Source organism: Quercus robur, chromosome 2, assembly GCF_932294415.1.
Source record: "Quercus robur chromosome 2, dhQueRobu3.1, whole genome shotgun sequence".
NCBI classification, from domain to species: Eukaryota; Viridiplantae; Streptophyta; class Magnoliopsida; order Fagales; family Fagaceae; genus Quercus; species Quercus robur.
In genome coordinates, this window is record NC_065535.1 from 54,009,177 (window position 1) to 54,027,609 (window position 18,433).

The 18,433-nt window shown below is 34.7% G+C and overlaps 1 protein-coding gene across 2 annotated transcripts in view; it reads left to right on the top strand.

The window, feature by feature from the left end:
• Positions 1-856: 856 nt before the first annotated feature.
• The window catches only part of LOC126714019 (protein LEAD-SENSITIVE 1-like), a 58,294-nt gene continuing 40,717 nt past the window's right edge, over positions 857-18,433 (top strand). The window contains exons 1-2 of one of the 2 annotated variants that reach the window (XM_050414007.1): positions 857-1,170; positions 7,283-8,057. In XM_050414007.1, the coding sequence (XP_050269964.1) occupies positions 1,077-1,170; positions 7,283-7,932 (744 nt within the window). In that variant the 5' untranslated portion in view covers positions 857-1,076 and the 3' untranslated portion in view covers positions 7,933-8,057. Of the gene's footprint in view, positions 1,171-7,282; positions 8,058-18,433 lie in introns of those variants that run through there. The other variant, XM_050414009.1, reaches the window with a different exon arrangement.

Genomic DNA, 18,433 nt, shown 5'->3' on the forward strand with positions numbered 1-18,433 from the left:
ACAAACTAAACTACATGTTCAAACCTAGTTCATTTTAATTTTTCTCCCAAAAAAAAAAAGTTTACTTTATTCTTTTCTTTTATACAGTAAACATCACTACTTTTTTTTTTTTTTTTTTAATCCTTTCACAAATCTATGCTAATAATTAATAAATAAATTATAGTTGAAATTAATTATATTATTAGAGTTACTTTAAATAGAATTATTTTATTTTATGAACTTGTAAAAATTAAACTTATTAACCTTGTATGGTTAAAAGTTATATGATTTTTACAGCAAAACAAACTATTTATATTATCAATAATAAATTATTAATACTAATTTAATATTTTAGGAACTTTTTTAAGAAGAAAATATCTTATGAACTTATTTATAATTGTACACAACTATCAAGTGTATATAAGCATATTTTCTTTATATGTTTATACATATAAATATACAATATATGGTTAAATCGAGTTAATTAAACCTTATATTATTATGTTTGAGTTTGGCTCCTTTAAATTGAAATTAAACTTGGGTTTGAGTTTGATTCCTTTACTAAGTAAATCAACATAAACAGTTTTTTCCTGAATCCAAACACGAGTTATTTATAAATATAGCTCAATTCAGTTATAGCTATATATACATCCTCCCTAGCCCTAATCATGGTAGATTGTTGAAATCTTAAGACAAACTGGAAATGTCCTATATATACAGTCATCTCGAAATACTGGAAAGGTTTGAGAAAAAAAAGATAGCATGTGAGTACTTAGTTATAATCAAATAGTAAAGTGAAACGAATAACTTTTAAAATTTTTGAAGCATTAAACTTTAATTTTCACTTTAAATTTAAGGAATTGAAAATCAAATTTAATAACAAAAAGTCCGTTAAAAAAAGAAAAAAAAAGAAGGGAAAGTGGAAGTAAAGAAAAGGAAACCCTTACAGGAGAAGGAAGCGATTGCATTGCACAAGCAATTATACTTTCTCATTCTCAGTGGGGTGTGGGAATTTTTGTCTTTATTGTTTTCATTGATCATTCAGAGAGTCGCAGAAGGGAGCAGAGCAGAGAAAGATCAAAGCAAAAGCAAAAGCAATGGGAGTGGTATCGAACAAGATCGAGAGGGAGAATCTAAAACCTGGGGATCATATATACTCCTGGAGACTCGCCTATGCTTACTCCCACCATGGTGCCCTTTCCATTTCTTCCTCTTTTACTTTCTCTATAATTTTCATTTTTATTTATATTTATTTTTGTATTTTGGGGTTGATTAGTATCTAAGTAATTACTCCTGCATTTGCTTTACTCCTTCATAATAGGATCTGTTTATCGCATATTTCTCGTTTATTTTGTTTTGACAACCCTGATCACAAATTTTGATGGAAATTTTACTACTATTTCTGAAACTGGAGTTACGTTTGTGGGACATACCTCTCCACTGTTTCAGGAAAGAACACAATACAAAAAAACAGATGAAGTTTATATGGCTCCATTAAATTAGGTGCGGATTTTTTGAAAAAAATAATATTTATTTTATTTATAATGACGAATTTTTTTTTTTTGGGAAAAGAAAACTCAAACTTCATTCAATCAGAAATAGATAGAGAATCCACATACAAAGCCTCTAAGGTTGGTGGTGGTGAATCTTCTAACCATACAATATCCTCATCTATATGCCTATATTGTAAAATAGCGGAAACTCAAATTACCAACCAAAGATTGATTGTGAAAATATTTTAGACTTGAAAAATATTTCCAAACTAACAATAGGAACGAAAAAGATTAATCCAAAAGAAAATAGACACAAAACACTAAGAATTACGTGATTTGGCAATAGCCTACATCCACGGGCAACGACGAACAAATTTCACTATATCAAATTTGGGATAATACAAATTGGTGTAAGGCACTCTTACAAACCTAAATCCCAAATACACTCAAATAGCTCTCTCTCACAAATACAAAAAACCAAAGAACCAAATACAAACCAAAGAACTAAAGGTTCACAAATACCAAATACGAATTGCGCACAAACCAAAGAGAGAGCCGCAAATCAAATCCAAAATTTGCAACACACCAAGAGAGAGCAAAACACTAAATTGTAGAACCAAAACCAAGCGGCAACAAACCTCTCTCGCTATTCTAAATTGCAACCCACAATATCAAATAACCAAACTAAGCTAAAACCTCTTTTTCTCACACACACACACTCTCTCTCTCTAATTTTCCATAGTAGCATTATGCTTATATAGGAGACTTGAGTTGGCTAGTATATCCAAAACCAAGAAGGACTAGACTTTTTTTTTATGCACAAAAGGTTAATCACTCCTATTCAAAATAGAATTCGAAATCAAGTGGTAGACAAGACTTCTAATAGAGCTTGATAACTTCAAACAACAGTAACCTAAAAGGAATAAAATTCCTTTATTATCTAAATCCAACAAGGAGTTAAACTCCTAATTCAAGCCATATTCTACATCCTTGCATAGCAAGCTAAGGAGTGAGCAACCCTATTTGCACTTCGTCGGATTCTCTTTTTTTCCATATGTCGGAGATTGCTAGCAATACAGCGAATATCATCATAAATATTGCCCAACTAAGACAAGTTGATCCTTGCTGAGGTAATGGACTGCATAACATTAATGTTGTCTCCTTCAATTACCAACTCAGAAAAACCAGCTTCCATCGCGAACTCTAGAGCTTTCCTGCACGCCAACACCTCTGCCTCCTCACTTTCTGTCACCACAGGACCTTTTGGCGCTGCCATGACCTCTCCTCTGTCATTCCAAATCATCGCTCCAATTCCAGATGCTGCCATGTCTATAAAAACTGCTGCATCAAAGTTGAGTTTGTAGACAGAATCTTCGGGTGGCTGCCATGCCTGTGGTTGTCAATTTGACACTGAAACCTCCAGCTGAGTTTGGGCTCCTTTATACTCATCTATGTAATTCTTGGCTCTTGCATTAAGCTGAGTTGGTTCCTGCAGATTGCTCCCATGCAAAACCGAGTTACGTTGGTTCCAAATCAACCAACATTGAACCAAAAAAAGTTTGAAATCATCCTCAGAAAGCTTGAGCATCAAAGTTGCAAACAACTACAGAACATCCTTTTGGCAAGTTAAGCATTTTTGTAGGGATTGAACTGGACAACCAGCCCACACGTCCTGAGCTGCTCCACACTCCCACAAAGCATGAATCACTGTTTCTGGGAATCTTTGGTAGATATTGCAGATGTCATCTTCGATAATTCGTCGTTGAATTAGGTTCTCACATGTAGGCAGTATATTTTGACATGCTCGCCACCCAAACACCTTTATTTTGTTAGGAACATGGAGCTTCCAAATCCTTGCCCATACTTGATTGATTAATACTGGGACAGAGCTTTCTCCCACACAACTCGCCTCTTTCAGCAACATCCTAGCTGTTTGGTAGCCTGATCTGACCAAGTATATCCCATTCTTGTTATGCAAACACACCAGCACATCTGGTACGTACCTTCTACTTAGGGGAATTCAGAAAATAGCCTCTGCATCAAACCTTTGGAACACCGAGGTTATCAAATCTCTATCCCACTAAAAAGTTGTCCAGTCAATTAAATTTGAGATTCGCCACTCCCACTCCTCTTCATTCGATGTAATAAGTACTTTGTTTGTTGGATGGCATGGAATCCACTTATTTGATAATACCTGGATGGAAGTGTCACTACCCATTTTCCAGCAGCATCCTTTCCTTAAAATTGGCTGGGCCGCAATTAAACTTTTCCACACATATGAGCTATTTGGAGTATCAGTTGCTTCCAAGAAGCTACACCTAGGGAAGTATTTTGCCTTAAAGCACTTATAGAGAAGAGATCCTTGATCAATTAACAATTTCCACCCTTGCTTTACCAACATTGCAAGATTGAAACTTCGAATGTCTCTAAATCCCATCCCACCATCCTTCTTTGGTTGAACCAATTAATCCTAACTCTTCCAATGAATCTTCTTGTCATCTCCACATTGACCCCACCAAAACCTTGCACACATCGCATTAAGCTCGTCACAAAGCTTCACCGGTATCTGAAATACTCCCATTGTATATGTAGGAATTGATTGGGCCACTGCTTTTAGTAGCACCTCCTTCCAACTCTAGATGGCAATCTCCCTTTCCATCCCTATATTTTTTTCCAAACCCTTTCTTTGATAAATGAGAAGGTTTGGTATTTTGACCTGCTAATCAAGGTGGGCAACCCCAAATAGGATTCGAACTTTTCCACTTCCTTCACTCCCAAGGCATTTGTAATCCAGTCTCTTTGTGCACCCGTAGTATTGCCACTGAAGAACACTAAAGACTTGTCTAAATTGATGCATTGCCCAGAGGCCGTTGCATACAGATTTAGAAAATCAATAATCACCTTCACTTCCTAATTGGCTTGACAAAACAAAAGGGAGTCATCAGCAAAAAGTAAATTTGATAGGCTAGGTGCTGTCCGACAAATGGATACTCCATGAAGTCTTCCAACCTCCTCTGCTTTAGCTAGTATTGATGTAAATCCCTCTACACATAAAAGAAACAAGTAAGGAGATAGAGGGTCTCCTTGATGGAGCCCTCTAGATAGCAGAATATTACCATCTGCCTTACCATTAATGCGAACTGAGAATGAGGGGGGTGGTGACACAACTCATGACACGATCAATCCACCCTTCAAGAAAACCCAACTTGATTATCATGCCCATAAGAAAAGACCACTCAACCCTGTCATAGTCCTTGCTAACATCCAACTTCAATGCAAGAGCACCTTTTTTACCTTTCTTTCTACTATGCATGGCATGCAAAGTTTCATAGGCCACAAGTACATTATCAGTAATAAGGCAGCCCGAGACAAAAGCACTTTGGGTGGGTGAAATCAACTGGGGTAGAATCAACTTCAGTCTATTAGCCAACACTTTTGATATTATTTTATAAATAACATTACACAACCTAATGGGTTTATAGTCTGACATTTTTTCTGTAGACTTAACTTTAGGGATGAGAACAATATGAGTATAATTAATATCAGGCACCATATTACCAGTGTTCAAAAAATCCAAAACAACATTAATCACATCATTACCAACAATATGCCAGAATTTTTGGTAGAAAAGAGCATTCATACCATCAGGACTAGGAGCCTTGGTTGGTCCCATTCGGAACAACGCTACTGTGATTTCTTCAGCACCATACTCATTGGACAGAACTTCTTGCATATCTAAAGTCATTTAGTGAGAAACTGCATTGAGACATTCTTCCATCTGGTCACATGTACCTAAATTAAATATATTCTAAAAATAATTTGTCGCCACATCCGCTACATCTTCAATTTGATCAACCCACACACCCAGTTGATCTTTTATGCCCTAAATAAAATTCCTTCGTCGTTGTTGTGAGGCTTTAGAATGAAAGAATTTTGTATTCCTATCTCAATATTTTAACCAAGGTAGTCGAGAATGTTGAGCCCAATATATTTCTTGATTAAGGAGAAGATCATCAAGTTGCTTACTTGCTGCCAAAAATTTAGCTCTGTTTGCCTCTGTGGGGTCACTGGAGTTTAGCACTTCAAGAAGTTTTTGCATTCTTTTATTCTTGGCAATTTAAGGATGTGTTTTGCTAGAGCCCCATGCTTGTAAATCTGCCCTGCAGCTCTCAATTTTGTTTCTGGTATTGGCTAAAGATGAACCTCCACCCCTGGTTTTGGCCTATGCCTCTCCAATCACTGCCTCACATTCATCCCATAATAACCATGCCTCTTCAAACTTGAAACCCCGTGCCACTCTCCCTCTAAATCTCTTATCTGTCCCAAACTGCAAAATAAGTTGTAGATGATTTGAAGCATGAGAGAACATATGAGTCACAGTGCTTGTTGAGAACTTGTCTCTCCATTCCCTGTTTGCAATAGCTCGGTCCAGTCTCTCTCTAGTGTTTGCTGCTCCTGGTCACTTGTTATTCCAAGTGAATTTGTAACCATGAAATCCTAGGTTGACCAGATTGCAAAATTCCAAAGCAGCCCCGAAGTCCTCCATGCCTGTGGTGGATGCTTACTCATCTTTTATGATGAGTGTAGAAAAGCATTAAAGTCCCTAATACAGCACCATGGCCCATCCACAAAAGAAGATAGATGCCTTAAGAGAGCCCATGATTTTTGTTTTGACAAGCTTCTGGCCAGCCATAGAATCCAGTTAGGAACCATTAAAAACCATCATCCTCTATTACCTTTTCCAAAATATGATTCTCTGTGTAATTTATCACCTCTAATTGCACCTCCGCTTTCCAAATCAATGTTAAACCTCCTCCAGAATCAGGCCTTTTAACAATCAACTTGTTTGGAATAAGGTAGTTCTCTAAAATGTTTCTCAAAACCATCTCTATCAGGTCTTGTTTCCATTAGGAAACACACAGTGGGAGCTTGATCCCTCACCAAATTGTGAAGGTTTCGAACCGTCCAAGAGTTCCTAAGGACCCAAGCCCTTGGCAGTTCCAACTTAACAGCCTCATTATGCTCGGCAAGGGTGCTCCAGCACCCCCGTCATTTCATTTGATTGAGAGTCCTCACCAAACTTACCACGCTTCCCTGCACACTCCTCTTCATCCTTTTCAGCATCGTGTTGCATATAATGATGAATTTAAGTATTGAAATTTTAAATTTTGTTGTCTTCAAAATATTATTTTAGTGCATGATGTGATATAATTGAAATTGTGTTTTGGAAACACGATTTCAATGCAAAATTTAAAGAAAGACTATTCTCTCAAAGAATTTTACCACAATACTATTTTTAATAATTTATTATATTTTCCAACAAAATCCCAATTAGAAGCTATAATTTCAATGTGTCCTACGTCTTTTTCACTTGGAAATGCTTTTGTGTATCTTGAAATGGTAAATATATATATTTTTTTAATAATCTTGTAATGGACCTAATGGTATTAAGGGCTCTTGGAATTGGCCTCAAATTAACATTTTAGTAGGACTATAGTTGAACTGTTGGGGTTGATTACAATGCTGAAATCCGAATCAATGCTTAATTACCTTTATCTAGTTATACCAGTAGAGCAGTAATTTGAAAAACAGAAGGGTTATACACTTATACTACCAGATAAAGGGTCTTTATGTTTGATTGAATGATTGCAATCGTCTTTTCTTGGAAATTGTTTTTACCGCAAGAGTTGATTTCTTTTTTGAGATGAACGATAGAGCAAGTGTTGATTTCTAGTTTGCTCGATGTATGTGTATATTACAATTTTAGTTATTTCAAGTAAAAACAGCTAGATTCTACTATGTAACAACAGGGATATATGTCAACAAGGGAAATGTTATCCACTTTACTCGGGGAGAAGGCCAGGAAATTGGTACAGGAACTGCATTAGACAACATCATTGGGAGCTCATTACCTCAACATCCTTTGGAAAATCCATGCCCAATATGTGGTGATGAATCAAGGCGTGATGGAGTCATCTCTTCTTGTATAGATTGTTTTCTTTCAGGTGGAGATCTGTACCGCTATGAGTATGGTGTCACACCAGCTTTCTTTCTTGCCAAAGCTCGTGGAGGTACCTGCACTCTTGCTGTATCTGAGTCAGAAGAACAAGTTATTCATCGTGCCTTTTATTTCCTCCGGAAGGGCTTTGGTGTCTATCATGTTATGAAGAACAACTGTGAAGACTTTGCATTATGCTGCAAAACAGGCTTGAAAGTGATTCCTACTGTTAAAGTGGGCCAGAGTGGGCAGGCAGTATCCTTTCAAGCTGCAGCATCCTTTCAAGCTGCTGGTGTTTTCCTTTCTGTACCACTTGCGTATCTAGGCCGTTCTTCACCACTTGCATATGCAGCTACCAGTGTTGGCAGTCTGGCGGCAAGTTATGGCACATACTGTGTCAATCGTTATATTAATGATATTGGAGTACGCCAAGATGTCATGAGAGTTGTTTTAGAGGAGTAAAAATGATATTCTATTTCCACCACCACATGCACTGGAAGACTCGCTGCATAAAGCGGAAACACAAGGTACCTTGTCCTATAGTAATAATCTTTTGGCATGCTTAAGAGTTGTGTGGTTTGCAAGAATTTGTTATTATGGTGCCAATTGATGAGTTTGTCATGCAACGAGCACAACCAAAATTATTTCAGAATTTATGTGTGTGAGCTTTTAAGATATCAGATTTTATTTCTGAATTTTGAATTTAGCTTTTATTATAATTGAGGATTCTTTGGGATGTAATTGCGCCTTAATATAATCCTTGAAACTTATTAGAAAGATGAATTGGTTTGTGAATGTTTAAATAATGTGTAAAACACCTTGAACGTTTAGACCCCCAAATTACAAATTATCAATTCAAGCTTATTATCAAATAATGTATGTGCGGGATATGAACATAAGTTTTAAGCAGAATTGATTAAACAATCTAAACCAAATAAAATCATAATCATAGCAGAAATTAAATGGAAAAGATTAAGTGAAGAGAGATGCAAACACAAAGACAACACAGCGATGTGTTATCGAAGAGAAAATCGAAGTTCTCAGCGTAAAACCTCTCTGCCGTCCTCCAAGCGGTCAATAATCCACTAGAGAATGAAGTTGGGATACATGAACAGCAGAAGACCCTCCAAGCCTAATCTACCCAATGTATCTAAGCCCTCCAAGCTTCTTGCTCCAACGATGTTACGCCGAATTTTTGTCTTCTCTAGCTTACCGGATTCCGCTATAACCCATAGCATCAACCAATATCAATTGGTCACTTCCTAACTGCTTCTCAAGCACCAAACATCCTCCTCACAGATATGGGTATGGTGAGAAAAGGTTTTGACTAATGTACCTCTCAAGGATGTAACAATGGAAAGGGTGAGAGTAAAGGAATTTGGAGAATCAAAGGATGAAGATTGTGGATGAGTCAATCTTGTTTTTCTCTAGGGTTTCTCTCTCAAAATTCTCTCTGAAAGCTCTCTACATTTCATGGGTATAAGGGTCTATATATAGTAGGGTGTGTATGGAATGCGAAGAGTTAGTTTTGTAACAAACAGGGTGTTCTGGCGACTTGGCCTCGCAACTTGACTGAGTTGCGAGTTAATTGCCTGGTTAGATTGAAAGATTTGTCATATAGTGCAACAGCTGGCATGACTCTTCAGCTCCCCTGCATGCTTCATACGTGTGCCTACTTTGGCAACTTGCCAGCCGCGAGGCCCTGCTGAGTTGCACACTTTTGAGCTTTTCTTTACACTCTCTCACACATTACTCTTACATAATTCCCACCTAAATACAGGGTTTCTAAATGCTGAATTACAAGCAAATTGGCATGGAATAAAGCCAACAAAATGGTTGATTAAATTCAACCTTACAATCTCCCCCTTTAACTATTCTGTGACAAAACCCTAACTAAAACTCTAGACTTAACATGTGAGTTGCGAACAATTAAACAAAACTCACTCGCACCTAACTCTTGAATCCTTGTAGCTCTTGAACCATAAGTACAAGTATCTCTTGAAAAACAACAACACAATATGATTATTGTATGCAGAAAACTTGTAATGCATATGGAGCAAGCACAATGCGATCAAGCAAAATGGAATTAAGCAATAAACCATGGTTTGACCAAAAACGAACAATCACTATAAATAGTGACCACAATGTTCATTTGCACAAGGAATGAACATTCGAACATGCAAACTAATAAGCTCAATGTAAAGTATCATTTGCATGTCCAACACTCAACCAATGCAACAACTCAAGGTAATTGCATTAAGGATATAAAATCCAACAAAGAACACAAGAGTGATGTTCTTAAAGAAAATTCATAATATTAATCAACAAGTACTACGCTACAAAGCATGGGTACCAAAATAAAGTAATGAATTAAATAGCTAAGTATTCAAGAACTATGAGCAAAGCAAAAACATAGTTAATATAACATAACGCTCTTTCTCTCTTTCTCCCCCTATCATATCACTCCCCCTATCATGAATCATAGAAGTTATAATGAACTTGGAACATATATACTTGTAACTTGAAACACTTGCAAAAAACACATTAAACCCTTAAGGTAAAGCAAGTAATAAAAGGACAAGTATAATGTAATAAGTAAATTGCAATCAAGTAAACATGATGTGAAACATGTGAACAACTTGATTATACACCAAAACAGTCATAAAGAAATGACTACAATGATCACATAGCAAAGCAAATGATCATCTGAATATGCATTCAATGAAGCACAATAGAATAAGGATGTATGCATGACCAACACACACACATGATGCAATAAGAACAACAAAGCATAGATACTAAACATAACTCAAAGCACCATAAAGTAAACAAGAAAAAAAAAATATAAAGAAAAACAAACAAAACAAAGTTTTCTTATTAAGACAATGTCTTCTATCCCTTGGTATATGCATCTCCCCCATGGAATATCTCTCCCCCTACAAATGTGCACGAGAAATAGAATTTCTCCCCTTACAAATGTGCACAAGAGTGATATAGAAATGACAAAAACTCTCTGGTATACTCTCTAGAGTATACTCTCCCCCTTTTTGTCACAAATAGACAAACGGTCAAGGAGAAACAAAGGCAAGAGGTGAAGGTACGAACACTGATAATGATGCATGGAGGGTGCGAGATGAATGAGAAAATGAAGCTCAAACAAAAAACAAAACAAAATGCTACAAAGAATAAGGTAAATATGACATGCTAGGATGAAGAAACAAGGTATAAACCAATGCATGGCAAGGGTAGCAAATGTGTGTGCAAGAGGTGGCTATATGCAATGCATGACTAATGCATGGAAAATGAACATGTGGGACAAGATGTGTTAACTACACAACCAATGAACCAAACATGTTCCTAATGAGGAAACATGAGAAACCCCAAAGTTTGGTACTCATCGGAGTCCAAACAAGGAAGAAAATGCCTAAGAGATATTTTATCAAACACCTAACATGCACACTATGAACAACAATATGAAACAATACATGAACATCATTAAATCCACCCTTAATACATGTTCTTTTTGTCGTAAGAGGCCAACATCCAAAACAAATCAACAAAAGAAACCAATCCCATGAAAAAATTTGACAAAAATTAAGTTTTCCCAACCCCTATGATGAAAATCCCAACCAAGAGCACAAAACTCTCTAAAACATAATCTAAGAATCAAAATCAATGAAAAGAGTTTATAATTACTTTAGAGATGTTAATGGAATGAAAAATCATTCAAACCATTAGAGGATGGGAGAGGCTTAAAACAAGTTTCCCACTAAAAGGTCTTTAAAAAGTTGTTTCTAGGTGTTTCACGACTGAGCGAGTAGCGAAAATTTTCGCTCGTCGCGAGATGAGTCGCGAAAGACTCTGACACCTATTTTTCAACACCGAATATGTTTGAATAATGAAAAACAAAGTAAGCACTAAATATGAACACAAAGAGTGATAAAAATCACTTCCAAATACATATAAAATTATCAAAAAACTTTTTGGATTAATCTATATATAGTTGAGCACACACACATCACATTTAAACAAGTATAATCGAACAAATGAATAAGACATTCATTGAACATTAGGCATGTATGTGTATCAAATGTGGAATAGTCCTTAGTCTAGAGTGAAGTTTCAATGATCAATTCAATCAAATCATACACAACTAGTACTAAATCGAGTGATCTATCTCAATTATAGAAGTATGCATATATGACTTCCCACAAAACATGATAACATTATTTTGAAACTTTTCATTTGGCTCTATATACATCATATCATTTTATCATTTTGAATCATTACATCTCATTTTGAGATCGATGCTTGAAATTTTTGATATTCAATTTGATGAACAAGCTTTTGGCTTTTTAGGCATCATACATTTTTCATAAAAGTCGCTTTCTCTTTTTCTTAGTTAAATACTAGTATGTGCAATAGCTTTTGCAGCTCATCATCTCTTTTCATTTTGAAATTTACATTAGTTGAGCTCTTTAAGCAAAAAATATAAAAGAGTGAGAAAATATATAGGCACAAATCTATGCATGTATCAAAACCAACATGACTGTTGACTAATCATTCATGATAAGCTTGAAGATCGATTTACAACAATCACACATAAATGTCAAGATTGTTCCCACAGAGATATAAATGCATAAAGAAAAAGCTAAGCTCGTAAATACATAAAGTCATTTGTATGGAGGTGCAAGGCAAAACTCACATATGATATGTGCTTAAACATATATAATCAAACTTTTTGAATTTTTCACTTTTTATGTGGTTTTGGATTTTTACTTACACAAAACTGAAATATAAAAGTAAGATCAAAATAGAAACAATGCATTAAAAGAAATGCAAGATGTACAAAATGCATGAAGATATGACATACAATGCATGAAGGGTCCTACAAAGATCGAAAGAATTAGATCAATGACCAAAAGAGCAAAAACTCAACCATAGGAACCCTTCCTCATCCAAACGGAAAGATTGTTTGGAATGAGTGTCTCATGAGAAATGAGATGAGGGTTGGAAGAATGAGAACCAGAGATGCACATAGACAAGGAGTTAAGAGCATTAAACACTTTCTTTAACAACATGTTATTTTCACTCAAATCCGGTTTACCCTTTTTAGTACAACTTCCATGAAGCTCAAGTTTCTCTTTTCTTTTTATTCTTTTAAGAGTATGAAACTTAGAGTAATGAGGTCTTATATAACCAAAAGCACCACAATGGTGACACATAATATATTTAGGTCCATTAGGCTTTTTGGGAATGGATCTAGCAACTTGGTTTTGTTCTCTCTACAACTTATGACATTGAGGTCTTATATGACTAATCACACCACAATGGTGACAAGTTGGAACAAACTTAGATCTATTCAAAACCTTAGGTTGAGACCTAAATGGAGGCTTTGACTTAAGAGCCTTTCTCTCCACCTTTTGATTTCTTTTGTGTGGAGGAACGTACACCGATTTGTAATTGCGCCTTAATATAATCCTTGAAACTTATTAGAAAGATGAAATGGTTTGTGAATGTTCAAATAGTGTGTAAAACATCTTGAACATTTAGATCTCCCAAATTACAAATTACTAATTCAAGCTTATTATCAAAACAATGTATGTATAGAATATGAACGTAAGCTTAAAGCAGAATTAATAAAACAATCTAAACCAAATAAAATTACAATCACAGTAGAAATTAAATGGCAAAGATTAAGGAAAGAGAGATGCAAATACAAAGACAACACAGCGATGTGTTATCGAAGAGGAAACCGAAGTCCTCATGTAAAACCTCTCCGCCGCCCTCCAAGTGGTCAATAATCCACTAGAGAATGAAGTTGGAATACATGAACAGCAGAAGACCCTCCAATCCTAATCTACCTAGTGTACTTAAGCCCTCCAAACTTCTTACTCCAACGAGGTTATGTCGAACCTTTGTCTTCTCTAGCTTACCGGATTCCACTATAGCCCATAGTATTAACCAATATCAATTAGTCCCTTCCTAACTTCTTCCCAAGCACCAAACAGCCTTCATACAGATATGTGTATGGTGAGAAAAGGTTTTGGCTAATGTATCTCTCAAGGATGTAACAATGGAGAGGGTGAGAGTAGAGGAATTTGGAGAATCAAAGGATGAAGATTGTGGATGAGTCAATCTTATTCTTCTCTAGGGTTTCTCTCTCAAAATTCTCTCTGGAAGCTCTCTACATTTCATGGGTATAAGGGTCTATATATAATAGGGTGTGTATGGAATGTGAAGAGTCAGTTTTGTAACAAACAGGGTGTTCTGCCAACTTGGCCTCGCAACTTGATCGAGTCACGAGTCCGAGTCACGAGCTAACTGTTTGGCCAGACTGGAAGATTTTTCCTGTAGTGCAACAGCTAGCGTGACTCTCTAGCTCCCTTGCATACTTCACATGTGTGCCTGCTTTGGCGACTCGCCAACTGCGAGCCAGTCATGAGGCCCTGTTGAGTTGCACACTTTTGAGCTTTTCTTCATACTCTCTCATACACTACCCTTACATGATTCCCACCTAAGTACAGGGTTTCTAAATGTTGAATTACAAGCATATTGGTACGGAATAAAGCCAACAAAATGGTTGATTATCAACCTTACTATTTGAGTGGAGCAATTTGAATAATTTTTTTTTACTAGAGATGTTTCACTAATCTTGGTGGTGATTCTAAGCACCCTTGGGTGGTGAAGCCTAGTATTGGCAAGTTCTAGGTGGTCAAGCCTAGGACTTATGTTCTCTTTTCTTTTCCCTTATTCTTATTTTTTGATCCCCACAACTGTTATCACTCGAACTCAACATTCAATTAATCCCAACAACTAGACATGGAAAAACAGGTTGGGACCCAGATAACCCAACTTGAACATGTATATTTTTACTTGAAGTAAAAACGAATTGACTAGTGACCTGACACATTTTTTTATTATAAAAAAATTGTAAAAAAAAAAAAAACTAAATTAATACATAGTTGATTTACTTGTTTGTTTTGAGTTTTACAATGCACAACTCAAACTTAATTGATAAATATAATTTTAGTGACACGTGATTATTATTTTTTATTATTAAAAAATCATATATTTTTTTGAAGTTTTTTTGGATAACACCATTCATATACATATGTGAGACATTTATTTAGTTGCATTCAAGCAAATTGAAAGATGAATGATTGAGGCATTATTCTCACTTGAATAAGGCAATAAGTAAAACTTTTTAGATATTAAATGATAAATTACATGCTAAGATAATCTAGTTGCAGTAGAGTAAAAAACATATATTTGAAATTATAGACATGTATGAGAAGCATTGCTAAGTGTGAAAAGAGACCATCACCCACCCTTAGCATGATTGCCATTCCATAAGTACAAGTTCTTATGAGATGGGGAAGGCTAGGGTTCAAGTCTCTAGTTGCAGTAGGGAGTTTTATACATATATACACTTAGTGATGGTCACTCTACAAGGCTAATAAAAGAGACAATGTATAAATAAGTAAACAATGAAATTTTGATGTATATTCCCTAATTGAAATAGAGTAACAACTAAAATGCATCTAAAATTAAACAAGATATTAGATTTTTTTTCAAGATATTATATTACGAAAATAGTTTTCAAGATTATAAATTTCTTATATGTTTTTTTCTTGTGCAAATTACAATAAACTCACCTGTGGTTAGGCCCATTTTCACTTTGCCAACCCATTATTTGAAACTTGATACTTTACCCACTTGAGATTGGCTTTTTTAACCTTCCATAACCCACCTCTCCATTTGATGTTGGAAAAACACATTTTTAGGCAAAAACAAATATAGCAAGAATAAAAAAGCTAGGGTTTTTAATTGCTTATGAACTTCAATGAGAACAAAGTGGAGGAACAACACACCAATTAAAGGGCTCAATGAAATTATTTTTAATCTATAACAATATCAACAATCTCACAACAACTCAAAATTTTGAAAGAAATTTTACAAGAACACCAATATCTCAAAACAACCAGCAACATTATCAACAAAAGAGAGTGAGATAGAGATAAGCCAACAATCGAAGAGTAAGGTAAAGAAAAATCCATCCGTGGCTTTGGATCATGGTAGATCAGCCATGGGTTTGGTGTCGTAGAGTGAGATAGAGATAAGCCAACAATCGAAGAGTGTAAGATAGGGAGAAAAATCTAGTAACACTTTTTGAGGGTGGGTTTGGTTTGTTACTGTCATGGATTGACCTTGATCTCATCTTGTTCCTCCCCTAATTTTTGGTCTTTTATGCACATCCAAACACCACCAAGAAAAGAAAGAAAGGAACCTTCCAACTTCAAACCTATAACTTGAATCTTAAAAAAATAAAAAAAATAAAAAAAATCCCAAAGCATATATCTGCCTCGAGTATGCTATGTCTTCCTAGATTTCTTCCCCAACCCTTATCGTCCCTCAATTTCCTTCTCTCCAATGAAAATCACACCCAGCTGACCTGCTGCACTTCACTTTTTCTCCATTACACACTTACACATATTCATCCATCTGCATAGAAGGGTTGGTGGTTTAGGTGAGGTTTGGCACTTTATAAAGATGTTGCATCTAAAAGTTGTTATTGTAGTGTGTTTCTTTTGTTTTTTATACATTGATTGCATTTTTTTTTTATATATTTTTATTTGATAAAAAAGAAAGAAAGAAAGAATTGAGGAGAGATGAGAAGAGAAGAATAGGGGAGCAAATTTACTGGTGGACTGCGACTGTGACATGGAAGGAACCGAGCTCAGCTTGAAATTGTGTAAATTTGGTTGCCCAATTCCTAATTTAAAACACTAGCCTTTTTATTCTTGTTATATTTTTTTTGGCTTGAAAATGTGTTTTTTCTAATGGCAAATGGAGAGGTGGGTTATGGAAAGTTAATAGAGTCAATATCAAGTAAGTTTTAAACCACGGGTAGACAAAGTGAAAATGAGCCCAACCACATGTAGGTTTACTGTAATTTGCCATTTTTTCTTTATCAAATTACATATCCAATAAGACATTTGCAATTTTGTTATATGTTTTGGGATATTGATATTGTGTAGAAGGGAAACTTGTGTGTTTGTTTTAATTAGATTTTCAAATGCTAGACTACACTCCTTCGTATTTATGCTATTTTTTTTTTTTTTTTTGTTAGAAGAAATGGGATTTGTATAATTTTATAATTATTAAGTATCAATTTGTTGAATAGTGCTCTTTCTTGATATGAGTGATGAATTCAGAGTAATACACTTCACATCAAGTAATTTGTTGCATGACTTACAAAATGGCAAATACATTTAAAAAAAAAAAAATCATTTAAAAAAATACCAATCGACCAAACCTAAAAACGACCTGCAAACAACTCATCAAAGCAACTTCCCTTTCAAGCCTTTTTATTACAAACTCGTAACCCACAATCACCTCATCTAACCCAATTTACCCAAACTAACCAAGCCCATGCCAATCCGAAACCCATTATGCCCAATAAACACCATGCTCGAAACCCATATCAAACGTGACCCATATGGGCCAGACTCATGACGATCCCCTAACCAACGGCCCCAGCTACCACCGCCATTAACCACAAACCACCTCATCTTTTCCCACTTAACCCACCCCTAAAAATAGCAATTCACATCGTAGTTGTCATTTGACTTAGAACTCCACATTCCATTCTTAATCTACAAGGGCCTAACCAACGACCAGCCAAGCTCAGTACCATTGACGCATTGACCAACCTTGCATAGTCGACTGCTTATGCTGCGATAGCACCATCGCGAATGGAATCAAAATGGAATTATGAATGGAATGTGTATTAATATGTATATGTCTATTATGAATGGAATCAAAATTATTTTACATTTAAAAAGAATGAGTATCACAAAATTATAAGATAACTATTCTCAACATAAAGTATATTTTAAAACTGATCATATTGAATTGCGCGCTTTGTTAAAATGTTTACAATATATTTATAATTATTCTTAGAAAATCCTATTTGAATAATATTTAAATGGATATAATAAATTATGAAAAATATACGTACATTGTTCCGACTTTTACTATTTTCTAATCCCACTTCTCGTGTTTTAATATTATTCTAATAAGAATTATTTGATTCGAATTGTTTTAATCATCACTTTCATCCACTGCTCTCGAAATATTATCATTAGTATTCGCAGTACTTAATTATAAAGCAAAGTATGTGGTGTAAACCTTAAGGAAAGGTTTACTTCATTATCTTTTTTAGAATATTTTAAATAATTAATTTTCTAGTTAGATTAAATTACATCCAGTTTAACATTAAATAATGTTATACCACCTAATAACTTTTTATTAAATTAATATTTTGAAAATCTCACCGTTAAATTATATTTTCTCAATATTCTTAATACTCATGCCAAATTTTTTGTCAATAAGATGTTATTTTCTTTTTTATCCATAAACTCATCTTTTATGCATAATTTAAGTATAAAAAGCTTAAATTTAAACATTTTAGAGCACTTAAATCAGTTAGTATATAATAGAAAAATGTGTAAAATTTACTCAATTTTGCCTAAAACTGACCCACATTAGTCATTGTATAATTATATATATATTTACAAATTTGCTACAGTAACCATGTAAATTTACATTGACACTATTTATTTTGCATTTAGTTTTTTATTTTTTCTTTACGTATTCTAATGATAAAGAAAGAGAAAGAATGGTGATTGTTGTGTGAAAAAAGAAAAAGAAATTGAAAAAAATAAAGAAAAATTGATATTTTAATGAAATATAATGTACAATTAATAATATGATGTATGGTATTTTTAAAAATGAGTGTGTACAATAGAAAAAATAAATTTTTAATGCTAAAATAGATATAAAGTTTTGCACAAGTTGATACAAATACTCTTATAAATGAGGTATCTATTGATTTTTAATCTATAATCTATGGGTTATATATGTTAATGGATGCCCAAGGGCAATTGCTAATAAATCA